The sequence below is a fragment of the Camelus dromedarius genome, chromosome 22 (assembly GCF_036321535.1).
Source record: "Camelus dromedarius isolate mCamDro1 chromosome 22, mCamDro1.pat, whole genome shotgun sequence".
Lineage (NCBI taxonomy): Eukaryota > Metazoa > Chordata > Mammalia > Artiodactyla > Camelidae > Camelus > Camelus dromedarius.
The window spans coordinates 24,177,407-24,193,377 of NC_087457.1; the positions used below are offsets into that span (position 1 = coordinate 24,177,407).

Sequence of the window (15,971 nt, forward strand, 5' to 3'; positions counted from 1 at the left end):
TCATACCACCTTGCCGGCGTGCGACTCGTCCTTCTCCACGGTGGCGTCACTGAGCAGCCGCACATCATCGTGAACGTCGAAGTTAAAGAGCGGCCCGCTCTTCCCGCGTGGCTTGGTGACAAGGAAGTCATAGAAGCTGTGGTGATGGGGTATGATCAGGTCCTCCTTGATGTACATGAGCTGCTCCACCCCTGCTGACCTGAGCTCACCGAAGTCTTTGCGCAGGATCTCGAGCGCCTTCTGCAGGAACTCCTGCATGGTGTTGCCCTTTTTCATATTGACTGTCCGCCGGTGCCCAGAGCCGTCCCAGTAACTGAACGTGATCTCCATCTCCTCACTCTTGATCTTCTCCTGCTTGGCTTCCCACTCCTGCCTTAGCTCTTCTCGGAGCCGATTCTCCTCCTCCTCCCGGTCTCGGTCAGGCAGGAAGCTTGTGTCCACATCTGGGTTCTTCCCCAGCTTCCTCTTCTTTGTGGTGAACGCTTTCCTTTCCAGCTCCTCGTCCTCCTCGCCTGCCTCCTCTTCTTCCTCCAGGGTGAAGGACAGGCTGGAGATCTTCCGCTTGGCCTCCTCCTTGTGCTCCTTCTCTCGCAGCTTCTCCAGCTTCCGCTGTAGCTCCTTCTGCTGCTCCTTCTTGGCCAGCTGCTTCTCCCACTCCTTCACCAGTGCCTGCTGCTTCATCTTCACGTCATTCAGCGTCACCAGACCCACCATGCTGGACTTGAGCTCCGCCTCCACGGCATCGTAGTGCGCGGAGAACTTCCGGTCAATGTTGGATTTCACTAGGTTCTCCTGGGCTATCCTCTGCTTCATATGCTCCATCTGCTCGCGCTGCTTCTCCCGCTTCTTCAGCAGGTGTATGGCGCGGCTCGCCTCGCTCTCGGCCCCCTTGTACTGAGCCATGGTAGTGGCAGCGACCTCGACGGGTGGACAGAAGTCGACTTACTAATAATATGTAAAGAACACTAGTATCTTAGTCTGGTCTGCTATGACAAAATACAGACTGAGTGGCTATAAACATTTAGTGCTCATAGTTCTGGGGGCTGGAACTCTAAGATAAAGCTGCCAGCTTGGTCACAGTCTAATGAGGGCCTTCTTCCTGGTTCTCACTGGGCCTTTGCTCAAAGATTAGGAAACTCTGGGGGATCCTCTTTTATAAGAGCACTAACCTCATCATCAAGTCTCCAGTCTCAGGATCTAATCACCTCCCAAAGGCCCCACCTCCTAATGCCATCATGTTGGGAGATTAGGATTTTAACATAAATCCTAATAATTAATCCTAATTATTAATCCATAGATAAACAACCACCCAGCTGAGTTTCAGGATCTGCAGAGGAGGCCATTAAGTCTATAAGCTCAATTTATCATAACGATTTAATGCTTAAGGTAGGTTTTTAAATCACACAATTGTAGTACTCAAAGATACTATAATATTGTTAGAGTAGGCCTTTGAAAGTATCTTGTGATAAACTGTAATGCAAATTTGAGATGCTTTCTTTTATAAATTGGCCAAAATTTTAGTTAACATGTCATAGAAGTAAAGTATTCTGAAATTTAGCTGTGATTCAAATCCCCAGATCTGTAACTGTCTGTACTGAATGCTCTGGGTCAACTACTTAAACTTGAAATCATCAGCTTTATCAACTACAAAATGTATTGATACCACATATCTCATGGACTGTGGGAAATACGTAGATACAAAAAAACGTAGCACACTGTGTAGCATAGTGTGCTATTTATAGCATTATCTTAAGTTAAAACATATTGTCTTCCAGAATAATTTACTATTTACTTTCTCTAAGAAGGGCTTTAGGAGACTCCAGGATGTGAGAATTTTGATGTTTTACCCCTTGATTGAAAGGTTATGATGTTTTCCTGTCAAAATGAAGTCATATGAATTATGAAACTCAAGAATAAATGACCAAAGTGATTGATAAAATCTTCACAGAAGTTGGTTGCATCAAAGCTTAAAAGAAAAAAGGAGAACTGGGTAGAAAGAGAAGGAGGCAGAGGAGGGAGGGACACACAGAAAAGAATGCAATCTACTCAAAGGAGAAGAGGGCGTGGGTGGGGAGTGCTGTTTGAGATAGAGAGAAAGGATATACTTAGGGTGGAACCGGGTTTTGGAAGATCGGAGAGCAAGCCAAAGAATTTTCTCATTGTCCTGTAAGCATTTTTTTTTAAACAAACAATTTAAAAAAACGAAACAAAGCACTGATGTTTGATCAGCAAGGAATTGACTGATGTAAAAAGCAAAAGTGAAAAACCTTCCAGAGACAGAATGTAAAACTAGGGAAGCTCTGCAGATTTTCTTTCCTCTGCGGTCAATCATATCTAAGATTTCTGGAACTGTCCCCTGACCTCCCATCGTGACACATTCCTCAGTCACGCAGTCATTGCTACTCTTGACTTTCCATCTACAAATAATGCAATGATCACTTCCCTTCAGCAAACATTCTGGAAGCAATGAAATCAGGCACTGTTCTCTAGTGAAACTATTTAATGGCTTAAGAGAAAATGGTATGGCTAAGGAGAGAGCACGATGAGATTCTAGGGTAATGGCTTGTAGAAGAATTTCTTCCTGTGAAATTGTTACTATATACATGAGGTTCATTAAAGAAAAAAAAACTAATTAAGGGGCTACTACCTGGTAGGCAGTATGTAAGACCTTGGAGATGCAGCAAAGAACAAAATAATCACCCATCCAAAGAGACTGAAACTCCTGATCAAGGTGCTGGGATATTCAGTATTTTCTAGGAGCTCATTAAAATGTAAATTAAGACTCCATGCAAGATCTATCCTAACTGACTGTCAGGGTGGGGCCTAGAAATCTGTTTGACTAAACTGTTAAATGATTCTATTGCTACTGAAGTTCGATAACCACTGTTCTAGATTATCATATGGATAGGATTTGAAACCTTAGAAGGTTTCCTGCCTGAAGAAGAAAGGGAGAGAGTGAGGGAGTAGCTAAAACGACAAAAGCTCTTCAGTCTCCATTTCTGGCTATTTTCCCGAAAGAAAATACTCAGGATTACAAGGAAAGGTAAGCTTCTCTCTGAAGATCATTTCCTTAATCATGGTTTTCTTTAAATACCTCAACTTGATTTTAGTATTTATGGAAGCTTAAAAAAAAATATATGCAATGGTATAAAAAGGGTAAGTGAGAAAGCTAGGGCGAAAAATAAATAAAATTAGGAAAAACAAGATAAGGATAGGTATGAACTGTAGTACATAGATAACATTAATGAGACATATTATTCTCTGACTTTTCTTTCTCTTGGTTTCTGTAAAAATATTTCATCTCTATTCTCTGTCCTTCATCAATTTCCTTTGTGCTGGTTTGATTTAAAATTTCAAAAATTATTGAGCATTATATATGAAAAAAAGATACAAAAAAAATAAGATGATTGTGAATGGTGGGAAGGTATTTCAAATTGGGTAATTGCAGAAAGGCCTCTCTGAGGAAGTGATGTTTGAGCTGAGAACTAACTGTAGGGAGGAAAGGAGCTAAAATTGTTGGAAGTAAGCTATAGGTGAGATGCCAGCAGGGGACCAGACTATCTAGAACTCGGTTAAACATTTGGATTTTATCCTAAGTGCCCTGGAAAGTTACTACAAACCTGAGTTAGGTTTTAAAATAGTATTCTGTTTGTTGAGCTGAGAGGAGTTGGAGATGGAACTGGGGCAGGGGAGACTATACACTAGTTGAGATGATGAAATGATGGTGGTTTAAACTATGCTTCTAAATGGAATTTTAAAGTGAGTTGGTGGAAGGGAAGATATTATTGATTGAAATCCCAAACAGTGTTACAAATATATTAATGTGGGGGTGCTTACTAGACATTTATTGCAAATGAGTTGGGAGTTCCAGGGCTGGACAAAAGATTAAATTGGACAGTGGTACTCAAACTTTTGGAAGTCAGTGTGATTACCTAGGGAGACACCGTGGAACTGGAATAAGGGAAGGGACTGGAACTGATCCTTGAAGTACCCCCAAAACTTGGAGGTTCAAGAGGATGTGAAGCCAAAAAGGAATACTGAGAAACAGACCAGTAAAGCAGGATGGATGTCATTTACACGATCTTGGTTGCAAAGAGAAGAAGCCATTTTAGGAGAGTCCTGGCCAACTATGTTGATTGCTGAGAGCTTAAGTAAGATAAAGCCAGGAGTGACCACTGAATTTCTAAACTTGCTCATTTTTGTGACTGATCAGTTTTATTTTCAGTCTAGGACATGTTTAGGGAGGCAAGACAAGAGATACTACAAGAGTTTGAAGGATTCAGTAAGAAAGAATTGAGGTAAATTCAAATCCAAATGACAAGTAGAGGGAAAGAGTTGCAATTTGTATAATAACAAGGGCATAATCTTTTCAGTGTTTAAGTATCTCTTAAAATTAAGAAAAAAGACCAAAACCTGGTGGAAAAAAACAGCTGAAAGGCTAAACATATGATTCACAGGAAAAGAAACAAAAGTGGCTCTTAAGAATATGAAAATAATAGCTTTATTTGTAATAAGATAAATGCAAGCTAAAAGTAAATTGGGAATATATATTCTTTTACATATCCTTTTCCATTGTGGTTTATTATAGGATAGTGAATTAAGTTCCCTATGCTATACTGTAGGACCTTGTTAAAACTGATGTTTATTTTTAATATTTTTTAAAACTAACATTTTTATGAAGAACTTTTTCTGAACAATTATTGAGAATAATGACATGGTTTTACAGTCTTGCAAATCTCTTTAATTTCTGGTTTATCAGAAGATGACTATTATGTCTGCTCCAGCATTCTACCTATTGTAATGTTATTTTAGTTGAAGTAGATGAAGAAAATCTGTCCTCACACAAATACTTAGTTGGAAAAGGGGAGATCATTCTAATACTTTTTTCAGATAATTGTTTTTTAATCATATTAATGAACATTTTGTCCTCTGTAACATTAAAATCCATTTGTCTGCCTTATACTTTGAATCCACTTTACCATTGCATAATCTTACAACATTATGCATTGATTGGTCCTTGGAAAATATTGGTTCACTCAGTTTGCAGATTTTCCAAATGTTGACATAATTCACTATGCAATAGCAAAAACTAACATTTACTATCACCACCAATTTCATCAGAAAAGACTTAAGTATTGGGAAGCTGTTAAGCTTAGAATAGTAGATTCATGTTTTCCAAAACTCTCATTTTTGCTTCAAAGCTCAAATTTTATCATTGGGAACTAATACTCTCAGTTGGTTTCGTTGAAATGACAGGGTCATTCTGTCCGTGGTTGGGAAAATGTCTTTCCAAGTCACTACATCTGAACAAGCACAGTTTTTCTCATTTGCTCTTTTTACTCAAAGTGTCCTATAGGGGGGAAGAAAAGTGGCTAGTATGGCTTGCAACCCAAACAATCATTGAAAATGCTTTCTTGAGACAACCATTGTTTTTCTATTTGCAGCATAATGCTTTACACGTGCTTTCCATCTTGTCACCCAGAACACTAAATCCTGTACTCAGTAGTTGAGATTTAATATTTTATTATAGCATCAAGAAATAAGAACGTTCTTAAGTAAAACAGGCTTTTGTTTTTAAACTGGGATCATCCAAGTAGGTAGGGATTGTAAAAATACAAGAAGTGACTATTGTACTGTTTGGTGCCACTTCCTTGATTAATGGTAAGACACCAGCAGTTTTATCTTCTATCAGTGCTAATGTCAACACAGTGAAAAGGAAGATCAAGTCTTGGGAATCATACTTTAAAACTGCTGCTTTAGTATGTACTCTTAACAAGGTAACAGTGTTACCATATATATAAGAATAATTAACTTCAGAATTTAAAAAGTTTTTCGCATCTCTTAAAAACGAGTGAAAGGACAAGAGATCTAGTTGATTTCAGAATCTGGGTGAAAGTGAGAGCATGAGAAGCAGGAGAAGCTAGTAAATCCAGAAATGGAAGTTTGGGGATTCTGCAATCTGTCAGATCAATTCCTTTCAAGAGATGTTGTCAAAAGAGCTGGTTGATGAGAGGAATTGGGGACAGATGTAAATTAGATGTAAATTTTGAGAAATTAATACTTGGTGTTATGCTGCCACCCACCAATGGCTAGAGATAGGGTTAGACTAAAGCAATTCTTTATTGGGAAAGAGTTTCCCAAATTCAGTAGGTAATACATTTTAAGAATATAATTTAAATATTTCTAGAGAACAGGTAGAATTGTTGCTCAAAGATAATCAGAATTGTCTGGAAATGGAGACGTAGATTATAGACCCCTTTGTTCTGTTACCTTAAAATATATATCTATATGTATAGATTTACATGTATATATGTACATATAAATATATTTAGTTTCCCTTTAGTATTTTTGGAAAGGTTTTATTTATTTTGGGGGCATTTTTATCTATTTGCTTAACAAACATCCTTTAATGGCCAGGTCTCCAATGAGACTTGCCTTAGGCTTTAGGCGCAAAACTTGCGTTGCCTCACAAGCTCCTGCGCACTTAGAGAGCACGAAAGTGAGCGCCTCTCGGGCATGCGCCTAAGAAGCCCGGAGGTGAGTGCTTCTCGGGCATGCGCCTAAGGAGCCCGGAGGTGGGTGCCTCTCAGGCATGCGCCTAAGGAGCCCGAAAGTGAGCGCCTCTCGGGCATGCGCCTAAGGAGCCCAGAGGTGAGTGCTTCTCAGGCATGCGCACCAAAGGAGCCCAGAAGTGCTCCCCACCCCTCTCATTTAAGGAAGCTCTCAAAAAAGACCTCACTTTCTGGCTCCTGCAAGCACTGGGAGAGTGAGTGGTTCCTTAAATTTGCGACCTGACTGCCTATGGCCAGGCTCTGCCTCCCCTCAGTCGGGGAAGTTCCTCCGCTGCTCTTTTCCACATTGTACCTTCCACTGAGCGCCATTTTTTTTTTTTAATGACTTAGAAGGAAGTAGTATGCTATGTTGTCACTTGTAAATAATTTTCAACCAGTTTCTTGAAATTCTCAGAAAACTTGGGACAGCTCCTCTAATCTTAGAATGCTGGTGTAACTCGTGTCTCCTTACTCAATCACGTGGCTGCTGAAGCTTTGCTGGGTGTGAGACAGGAATACGCTGACCTGCTCCGACGACGTGGACTGAGATTGACAAGTGTGCCTGCCGCGGAACACCGCCTTTCTTTTCCTGTTCAGAGTGCCGGGAGGTATTCCACATCAGAAACAGCCAGTCTTCAACTAGGGCCACCTGCCGGGATGTCTAAAAGGCTCCCTTCTCAGTTAGAGCAAAAAATCCCAGAAGATGCCTGCTGTGAAAAACACCTGGAGCCACCACAGCTGTTCTGCGGTGATGACCAAATGATGCTTTGTGACAAGTACTTCCAGTCCCAGGAGCACAAGAATCACACGGTGTATGGATTACAAGAGACTGCTGAGAATTACAGGGTAAGCTTCATGCAGATCCCAGAGCCCTGTGTCACTCTGGCTGCCTTCTCTTATTTATTACCTTATTTATTTGCGGGATAGATATTCTGATCCTCCAAGACCATTTCCCTAGTTGATATTTATCAAAGAATACTAGACAGTTACCAAATGTGGACCTTCAACTTCGAGGTGATGAAAACATAGTCAGGGCTTTTGGCCTTTCAGTCGTCTAAGGTTAGGGATCTAACTGTTGCAAAGCAATTACTTTACCTGGAATTGTGATACATTTCTCTGCAGAAGTTATTCCAGGAGATATTGACCACACTGAAGGAGAAACTTGAAGTAGCTAAAAGCATGTTGGCTGATGAGCAAGAAAGAATGGTGATGATGCAGGTCAGTGCTTGATTCTTAGGGGGAAATTACCTATAATGTTGCATAGCACATAACATAAATACAATCAAAAGACAAATGACAAAGCAGGGAAAAATATTTGAAATCCATAAGTGGGAAAAATGTTAATTCTTAACCAATAAAGAGCTCTTAAAAGTCAGTAAGCAAAAGACTAGAAACTCAATAGAGAAATGATCAAAGACATGAGAGTCTTTTCACAGAGAAGAAAATTCAACTATCTTTTGAACATACAAGAAGATCCTGAACTTTGTTCATGGTGAGAGAAATACAAATTAACTATTACATTTTTATTAAATTTCTGAGATGACATTTGCATCCCTTTTTGGCAAAGATCAAAAAGATTGATAGCACAGTTTATAACAATGCCATAGGAGAATGAGCATCTTATGTGGCCACTGTTGGTGGCCATATAAATCCTGAAGCCTTTTGAAGGGCAGTTTGAGAATCGCTATCCACGTCGGGGGATTGCTATCCATTAAGCACATGTTTCACTTCTGATTTCACACTCTCTCTTTATATTTAACTATTCTGCCAGGTATCCCAGATTTGAGATCTTCTCTTTCCATTTTTAAAGAAAGTAAGCATCTAGTTGAGAATGGTAGGTGGGAGAATTCCCTGGCTGTACAAGAATTATTCAACAGTTGATCTTCATTTTTTTCAGCTCCAAGCACCATATAACAAATATTGGGGTCCCAGTGTTTGCTGGGAGCTACGCTAGGGGCTGGGGATTCAGCCGTGAAGAGAAACAATTCTGCCCTTGTGCAGTTGACATTCTAGTGGAAGTAAACAGACCTAGTAAAATGTATAGTATGTCACATTGTAAGTGCTATACATTTTTTTTTAAAGCAGAAAAGAGTGATTGGATATACTTTTAAATAAAGTCATCAGGACCTTGTCATTCAGAAAGTGGCATTTGAGAATACTCGAGGTGAAGAAGTGAGCTGTGCAGCCTTGGGAAGAATATTCTAGGTAGAGGAAAGGGCAAGTACAAAAATCTCCAGCCTGGTGTATCCTTGTTGGGGTTGTGAAGGAAATGGAGGCTAACAGATGATGAGATCTGAAGGCCAAATCATACGAGGTGGTTGATTTTCTTTTTCTTTTTTTTAATGAAATAAGGAAGCCAGCAGAAACTTTTGAACAGCGGAGTAATTTGATCTAACTTCCATTCTTTTCAAAGGAGCACTCTAGCTGCTGAAATGAGAATAGACTGTAAGCGGGTGAGAGCACAGGTCGGGGGACCCAAAGGGGACTGTTGTGATAATCAGGACAGGTGATGGTGAACTGAGGGGTAGTGGTAGAAGTGGTGAGAATAGTCATGTTCTTGGTAAATCTTGACTCCATAGACTCATGAGGTGAAATATCGTCCGTTAAGCTGACTGTTCCCAGCATATGTCTCTAGCTCAGATTTCTGAGTGGTGGGCTTCCGTGTCTGGCTTCCTACTTAGCATCTCTCCTTGGGTGTCTAAATGACCGGTCAAAATCAGCATGTCCCAAACTGAGCTGCTAATACACTCCCACTTCTGGAATATGTCCCTTCCATAGTTTTCCTTTCTATGTTTTGGCAACTTTTTTCAATTACTTTGTCTGAAAACCTTGGAGTCACCCGTTGATTCCTCGTTTCTCACACCCCCATCCAAAGCATCAGCAAAAGCCATTTACATATCTTCTCATTTTCCTTATCTCCTCTTTGGTCACTGAGGTTGTACATTCCTGTTTTCTAACAATTAACATTTCTTCATCTGCGTTTCATGTTCTAAGATTGTGTTGATATCTTGGCTGATTTTGACTCTGAAATGCCCTTTGTCCTTTGTCTTGATGCCTTTTATTTCTTCCCCTGTACTTTATAATTCCTTGTCTTTGTATTAGAATTATAGATGGATAGTGGCTATAGATATTTATCTGTTGTGTTTAACCTGAAATCTGTCATGTCTATATCTATGATGAAGGAAGAGGAGCAGAATTTTAAAGAAATGATTGAGTCTGAATATAGGATAAGTTTCCAGTTGATGATTGAAGAAAACATGGTGAACCTCCAGGGCCTGCAAAGGTATGTATTCAACCTGAACTTGAGAGAAGCAAATCAGAACCAACCGATGCAGTTTGCCACAGAGCTAAGGGAGAAGTTCCAGGAAATACTACAGGTGAGATGTGGAAAATGACATCCTCACAATCTTTGGGAAATCAGAGAAAGAAGAACTGAACATTGTATCAATTTCAGAAGAAGACATCCAGGAACAATCATGGGTATATTGAGAGAATGTATATATTCACCCAGCAATTCTCTTTCTGATAATTTATCTTGCAGATATACTTAACATGCATAAAAAAAGACACATGGATGAGGGAATGTTATAAAGTTTTTTTCAGTATAGAGCCAGGGGTTAGAGGTAGTCTTTGAAGCCAGATTGAGATTCCTTTCTGGGTTCTGCAATTTACTAGCCTCTAAGTGTCCCTTAGACATGTTCCTTAACCTCTGACTTGGTTTCCTTACCTGTAAAATGGGGATAATAATGGCCCTTAGTTCTTAATATTGTTTTGAGGATTGGATGTGATTATCTACACAAAGCTCTTTAAGTAACAATGGAACATATTATGCACTTGATAAGTATTAGGCATTATTATTACTATAACATTTGTTGATAACAAAAGAGATTAGATACAGCCTATATCCAGGTTATTAATATGGGATTCATGAAATACATTGTATTATGGACATACAGTGGAATGCTCTTCATTTAGGGAAGATAAGATGGCTTTATATGTATGGATAAGGAATGCTCTCCAAGAGCGTATTTATTAAGAAAAAAGCAAGTTGTCAGATCAGCAGTATAATATGACATTGTTTGTGTTCTTTAAGGGAAAAAAAATGAACAGGTGCTTGTGTGCCTAAGTGGAGCATCTTTGCCAAACAAAAAGGAAACTGGTATCAGTGGCTTGATTAATTCTTATTGATTAAATTTAACTTCAATTAGATTATGGTAAGTCTTAGTTTTAATTGAATGAAGGAAATAGGAAAGTGCCAGAACAAAACTGCATAGCAAAAAAAGAAAAAGAGAAGGTGACTGGTTTTGAGTCCAGGTTATGAACTGATTAAGTAGACTACATGGATACTATCATTGTTGACATGAATATATTGTGTCAGAGAATCAGGTTTCTATTACGGTGTCTTGAGTGACACAGAGGGATATCCTGGCCTTATCTAATTGTGTCTGTTACTGAGGTGACAGGCAGTACAGCAGGTTTTTAAAGAGATAGTTGAATTAGCAAATAAGAGAAATTGCTGAATGGTAATCAGGAGATGCTTCTGCAGAGACTGAACAATCTGGGGAGAGAGAACATGAGTAAACTGAAGGAGAGTGAAGTCAGGCTGTCTGAACATACCTGCAGCCTCCAAAAGATCATCGCAGAGTTAGAGAAGAAGTGTGGGCAATCCACCTCAGCGTTGCTGCAGGTAAGATTGTGGAAACAACCTTCACCACAGTTCTTGAGAATTGAGAAGTGGGCAGTACTCATGCAAGGTCAATTCTAGAACACAGGATCCAGTGATCTTCACTCATACACGAAGGCTACCAAAAGCACTGACTCATCATAAAATCATAGTATGTGTAGAGCTGCCTCATGATGTGAATTCTCACCTTAAAACTGTCATAGTAAGTTTGAATTGAGATGTTCCTTATTAATAGGACAAGTAACTGGTTAGTCAAATTACAATGTATCCATACAGTAGAATATTCTGCAGCCATAAAAAAAGAATTAAGCAGCTCTATACACACTGAAAGATTATCTTTAAGATATCTCCTTAATGGAGAAAACATGCAAAAACACTTTTTGCTATTTATAAAATACGTATAGACATATATGCTCATTAACATTCAGACAAAAATTCGGGCAAAATAAACACAAACAGTGTAATCAGCGGTAACCTTGGGAAACATGGATGCGACTTATTTGTATAGTGTTATGTATTTTAAATTTTGGGCAGTAACATGTATTACCATTTCAATAAGAAAATTTTCATCTTTTAAAGACTCTGCCAGTATCCTTCTGCCAGGCCCATATTTGCAGTGTGAGTATTCTTATTTGAAAAGCCCCTGAGCAGAGAGCCCTTAGGTTCTTTTCTAGAGCCAAGCCTAGTTCCAGAAAGTACAGGTAGGTGTGACCTAGTTATTTTCAGTTCCTGACCTGGTTCCAGTCACCATCCCCAGATTAGCAGGCTCGGTTCTTGCCACCCTTGATATAGAAAGCAAATAGATGGGCAGAATTTGAATGATGAGCATTCTGAATGTGAAGAATAGAAGATATTTCCCTTGGGAATATAACAATGATTTCAAGCATTGTTTTGACTTTTCCTATTCAGTGTTGAAATTTGGTATCTGAGATTTATCACCATGAGGCTGAAGAAATTACATGGAAATAGAGTTTTATTATTATAAGAGAAGATATTTTCATGGGCACAGTTCACAAAAGCCTTGGCTCAAATACCCAGTAATATTTTATATCTCTCTTTTTTCACCCCATAGAATGCAAGATACGCTTTGGAAAGGTAAGTTACTCATTTTGAAAACATTTGGGTCAGATTTACAGTCTGATATGTGAGCACATGGGTAGAGATGTCGGGGTGGGGATAGCGAGGCCATGCAATGAGATCCACCCTCTGGATAAAGGGGCCTGGGGTCTGCACAGATAACGGAGATTGTTTTGTCTTTAATAGGAGTGAGTCACTACTGCTTCAGTGTTTAGAGCCTGCCCAAATCACAGACCTGAATTTATGCCAAATAACAGGAATGAGCAAAATGCTAAAAGTGCTGCAAAGTAAGTTGACACGCATCCATGATCACAAGGCACTTTATTTTTATATTTGAGAAATAAATGAAAGTAAATTCCACTTAGCTAAAGGATTTAAAAAGGCTATATTTGCAAATATTTCTCATGTGGTTTATAGTTTCATTTACCTAATAGTGCCAGAAGTTTTAGATTTTGAAGATCAGCTTAATATTTTGTTTTCTTCTATTATTTTAGCTTTTTGTGTCCTAAGAAATATTTTTTTTTACCCCAACAAAGATTTCTTTCTAGAAGTTTCACAGTTTTAGTTTTGTTTTTTGGGGCTTTTTGTTTGTTTCTTGCCAGGGGAGGTAATTAAGTTTACCTGTTTTTTTTGTTTTTTTTTTTTTTTGATAGGGGTACTGGGTTTTGAACCAAGGACCTTGTGCACGCTAGGCATGCACTCTACTGCTGAGCTACACCCTCCCCCCACTTTTAGTGTTTGCATTCAGGTCTATTAGCCATTTAGAGTTAATATTTACATATAATTCAAGATATGGTACAACTCCCTCCTTTTTTGTACATGTATATATCCAGTTGTTCCAACATCATTTGTTGAAAATCAGTTGGCACATATGAGCAGATTTATGTCTAATAGATCCATTGATCCAATTGTCTAATAATTCCATTGATCATTGTCTTCTGTTCTTTTGCTAATGCCACACTGGCTTGATTGGTTATAGAAAGTCTTAAAATTGGGCACTGTGAGTTTTCTAGATTTGTTCTTTTCAACATTATTTTGGCTACTCTGGATTCTTCTTCGCATAAATGTTTAAATGAGCTTGTTGGCTTCTACAAAAAACTGCTAGGGTTTTTAATTGGATTTTATAGATTACATGGAATCTATAGAACAGTTTGGGGATAAGGTAATTTATCTCCATTTATTTAGGTCTTTGATTTCTCTCAACAGTATTTTGTAGTTTTCAGCAAATATACGTATTTAATTAGACAGATTGCTAAGTATTTTATTTTTTAGTGCTATTAATGGAATTAAATATATAATTGAAATTTTATTCATTTCTAGTTTTTGTTAGTATATAGAACTATTCATTTGTGTATATTGACATTGCATCTTACAACTATGCTAAACTGATTTATTAAATCTAGTGACTTTCTTAGAGATTTTGGGGAGATTCTCTACGAAGATAGTCAAGTAATCTATAAATGTAGACAGTTTTATTTCTTTTCCAATCTGTAAGCCTTTTCTGTGTATTTTTGGTTGTTTGTTTGTTTGTTTGTTTACCTTATTGCACTGACTAGGGCCTCCAGTATGATGGTGAATAAGACTGGTGAGAATCATCTGCTTCCTTCTTGGTCTTAGGGAAAAAGAAGGCACTGTCCTTCCCCGTTAAGTTTGATGTTAGCTGTAGGTTTTCCATAGTTGCTTTTCATCAAGCTGAAATTCTCCTTCTATTCTTACACTTGAATGAAAGCAAGTACTACTTTGAAGTGTAAGAAATCACAGTGAGTTTTCTTGTTCTCAGCTTGATTTTTCTGGAAGATTCTCACAGGTTTTCTGGCCTCTAATATGTTCTCTTTTGATTTACTCAATATCAGGGGCCCGCTGGCAGCAATTTCTAGGTATTTATATCACACCCTGGTGATATTTAAGATGAGGAGAGCAATTCAGCCACAGGGAAGAGCCGTGAATCAGTTGCCCTATTAGGAGAGTCAGTACTTCTGGCTGTTCCAGGCTTGGAGAAGATCTTTGGGGACTGGAGTTGGGTACCAGGTGATAGTGGGCTAGGTCTGGGTATCAGGCTACTTTTACAGCCTGGCAAGATTCCTTTCTGGTTTCAGAGGTACTTCTAAAGCTCTCCATAGTCCATTATTTTTTGTTTTGTTCTTCCTCAGATGAATTTCATCTCCTTCCATTATCTTACTGACTTTGTTCCTCTATGACGTCCATTTATTGAAACAGCTTAGAGTTTCCTTTACCTAGACTCTCCTAGATTGCCTCTCCCATATCGGTGCCTGAGACTCATGCCCACTCATTGGGCAGCCCCTGAAAGTTGGAAATCATCAGTCTCTAGCACTGACAAACCCCCAGGTTTACTCAATTTCCTTCTCCCTGCAGGACCCATCACTTTGGACCATAGAACAGCTCATCCCTGTCTGGTCTTATCCGAGGATCTGAGAAGCGTAAGACTCAGGAATGTCCAGCAGGACATGTCTGGTCACCCAGAGAGATTTGACTTCAGCGCCGCTGTGTTGGGTGTGGAGAGCTTCACCTCAGGGAGGCACTACTGGGAGGTGGATGTGGAAAAGGCAACGCAGTGGCAGCTGGGTATATACGGAGGCTTTGCCTACAGAAACGATTCCAGGGATAAAGTCCTACTCACAGGGACCATGATGGGAACCGATTATATCTTCTGGACCTTTCCCCCTTTAAGAAGGGTCTCCTTGAGAGAGCGAGTGCACAGTGTTGGAGTTTTCCTGAACTATGAGTACGGGCAGGTATCCTTCTATGATGTGACAAATAGATCCCTCATCTATAATTTCTCTGGCCTCACTTTCCAAGGAGCTCTCAGGCCTATATTTTCTCTTTGTGTCCCAAATGGACGCATGAATTCAGACTCTCTGAGCATCTGCCTCCCACATGTTTCCTTTTGTAATGGGACTGTTAGCCCTCAGTCTTCTTTGGTGTGAAATCTAAGATCACAGGAGGCAAAAATGTTACAAGCATGTCTATATATTATTTTACAAAATATTCTAATAAAATATTTTTAGCACTTGGGAGTTGGAACCCAGCTCAACACCCCAGAGCTTTTGCATTCATTTGGCTTTGTCAGCAGCCATCTCATGGAAGAGGTTACATTTAAGCTGAATCACAAATGATAATAACTGAAGGAACCCACACCAACTAGGACAGCAGGTGCCTGTGCAGCTTCAGATTGGGGAATTAGAAAAAGAAATGTAATCTGGGGTCCTTAGGACGAGGTTAAGGACTCTAGAGATTTCCGAAAACAGAATTAGGTATAATCATGACTTTAGATTTGAGAATATTATTATAGTGACTGTTACTGACACTTTCAAGACTTCTAACATCATTCTAAGCAGAGAACAGCTTAATTTCCCTGGATATTTTATCTGGGTGGGGAGGAGGTGTTGCAGAAAATGTGAGTATTTCTTGTAATAAATTATTTCAAGTATTCCACTTCTTATGAGGAAAATTAGATTTCTTAAAAGCACTGAATAGTGCTTTGAAAAACAATATTAAGTAATATTATAATGGTGTCTTTTATTTGCCTTCGTCTTTCTCTGTTTGATAATCCACTGAAAATTTTTTTCTACAGCCTTGCTTGGTCATACAATGCTGAAAAGGCAGCAAAATACTTATCAGAGGGACTTTTAGTGAAAGGT

General features: G+C 39.1%; 2 protein-coding genes across 2 annotated transcripts; one reads left to right on the top strand and one right to left on the bottom strand.

Moving 5' to 3' along the window:
- On the bottom strand, nucleotides 1-903 carry LOC105102380 (protein FAM50A-like). Its single transcript, XM_064477362.1, has one exon. The coding sequence runs from the start codon at nucleotides 901-903 to the stop codon at nucleotides 1-3; it is 903 nt and encodes a 300-aa protein (XP_064333432.1).
- Nucleotides 904-6,703: 5,800 nt separating this feature from the next.
- On the top strand, nucleotides 6,704-15,337 carry TRIML2 (tripartite motif family like 2). The gene is made up of 7 exons (XM_010995743.3): nucleotides 6,704-7,397; nucleotides 7,674-7,769; nucleotides 9,734-9,928; nucleotides 11,098-11,238; nucleotides 12,308-12,330; nucleotides 12,499-12,599; nucleotides 14,686-15,337. Exons 1-7 carry the CDS (start codon nucleotides 7,209-7,211, stop codon nucleotides 15,255-15,257), a joined length of 1,317 nt encoding a protein of 438 aa, XP_010994045.3. The 5' UTR covers nucleotides 6,704-7,208; the 3' UTR covers nucleotides 15,258-15,337.
- The last annotated feature ends 634 nt before the right edge of the window (nucleotides 15,338-15,971 follow it).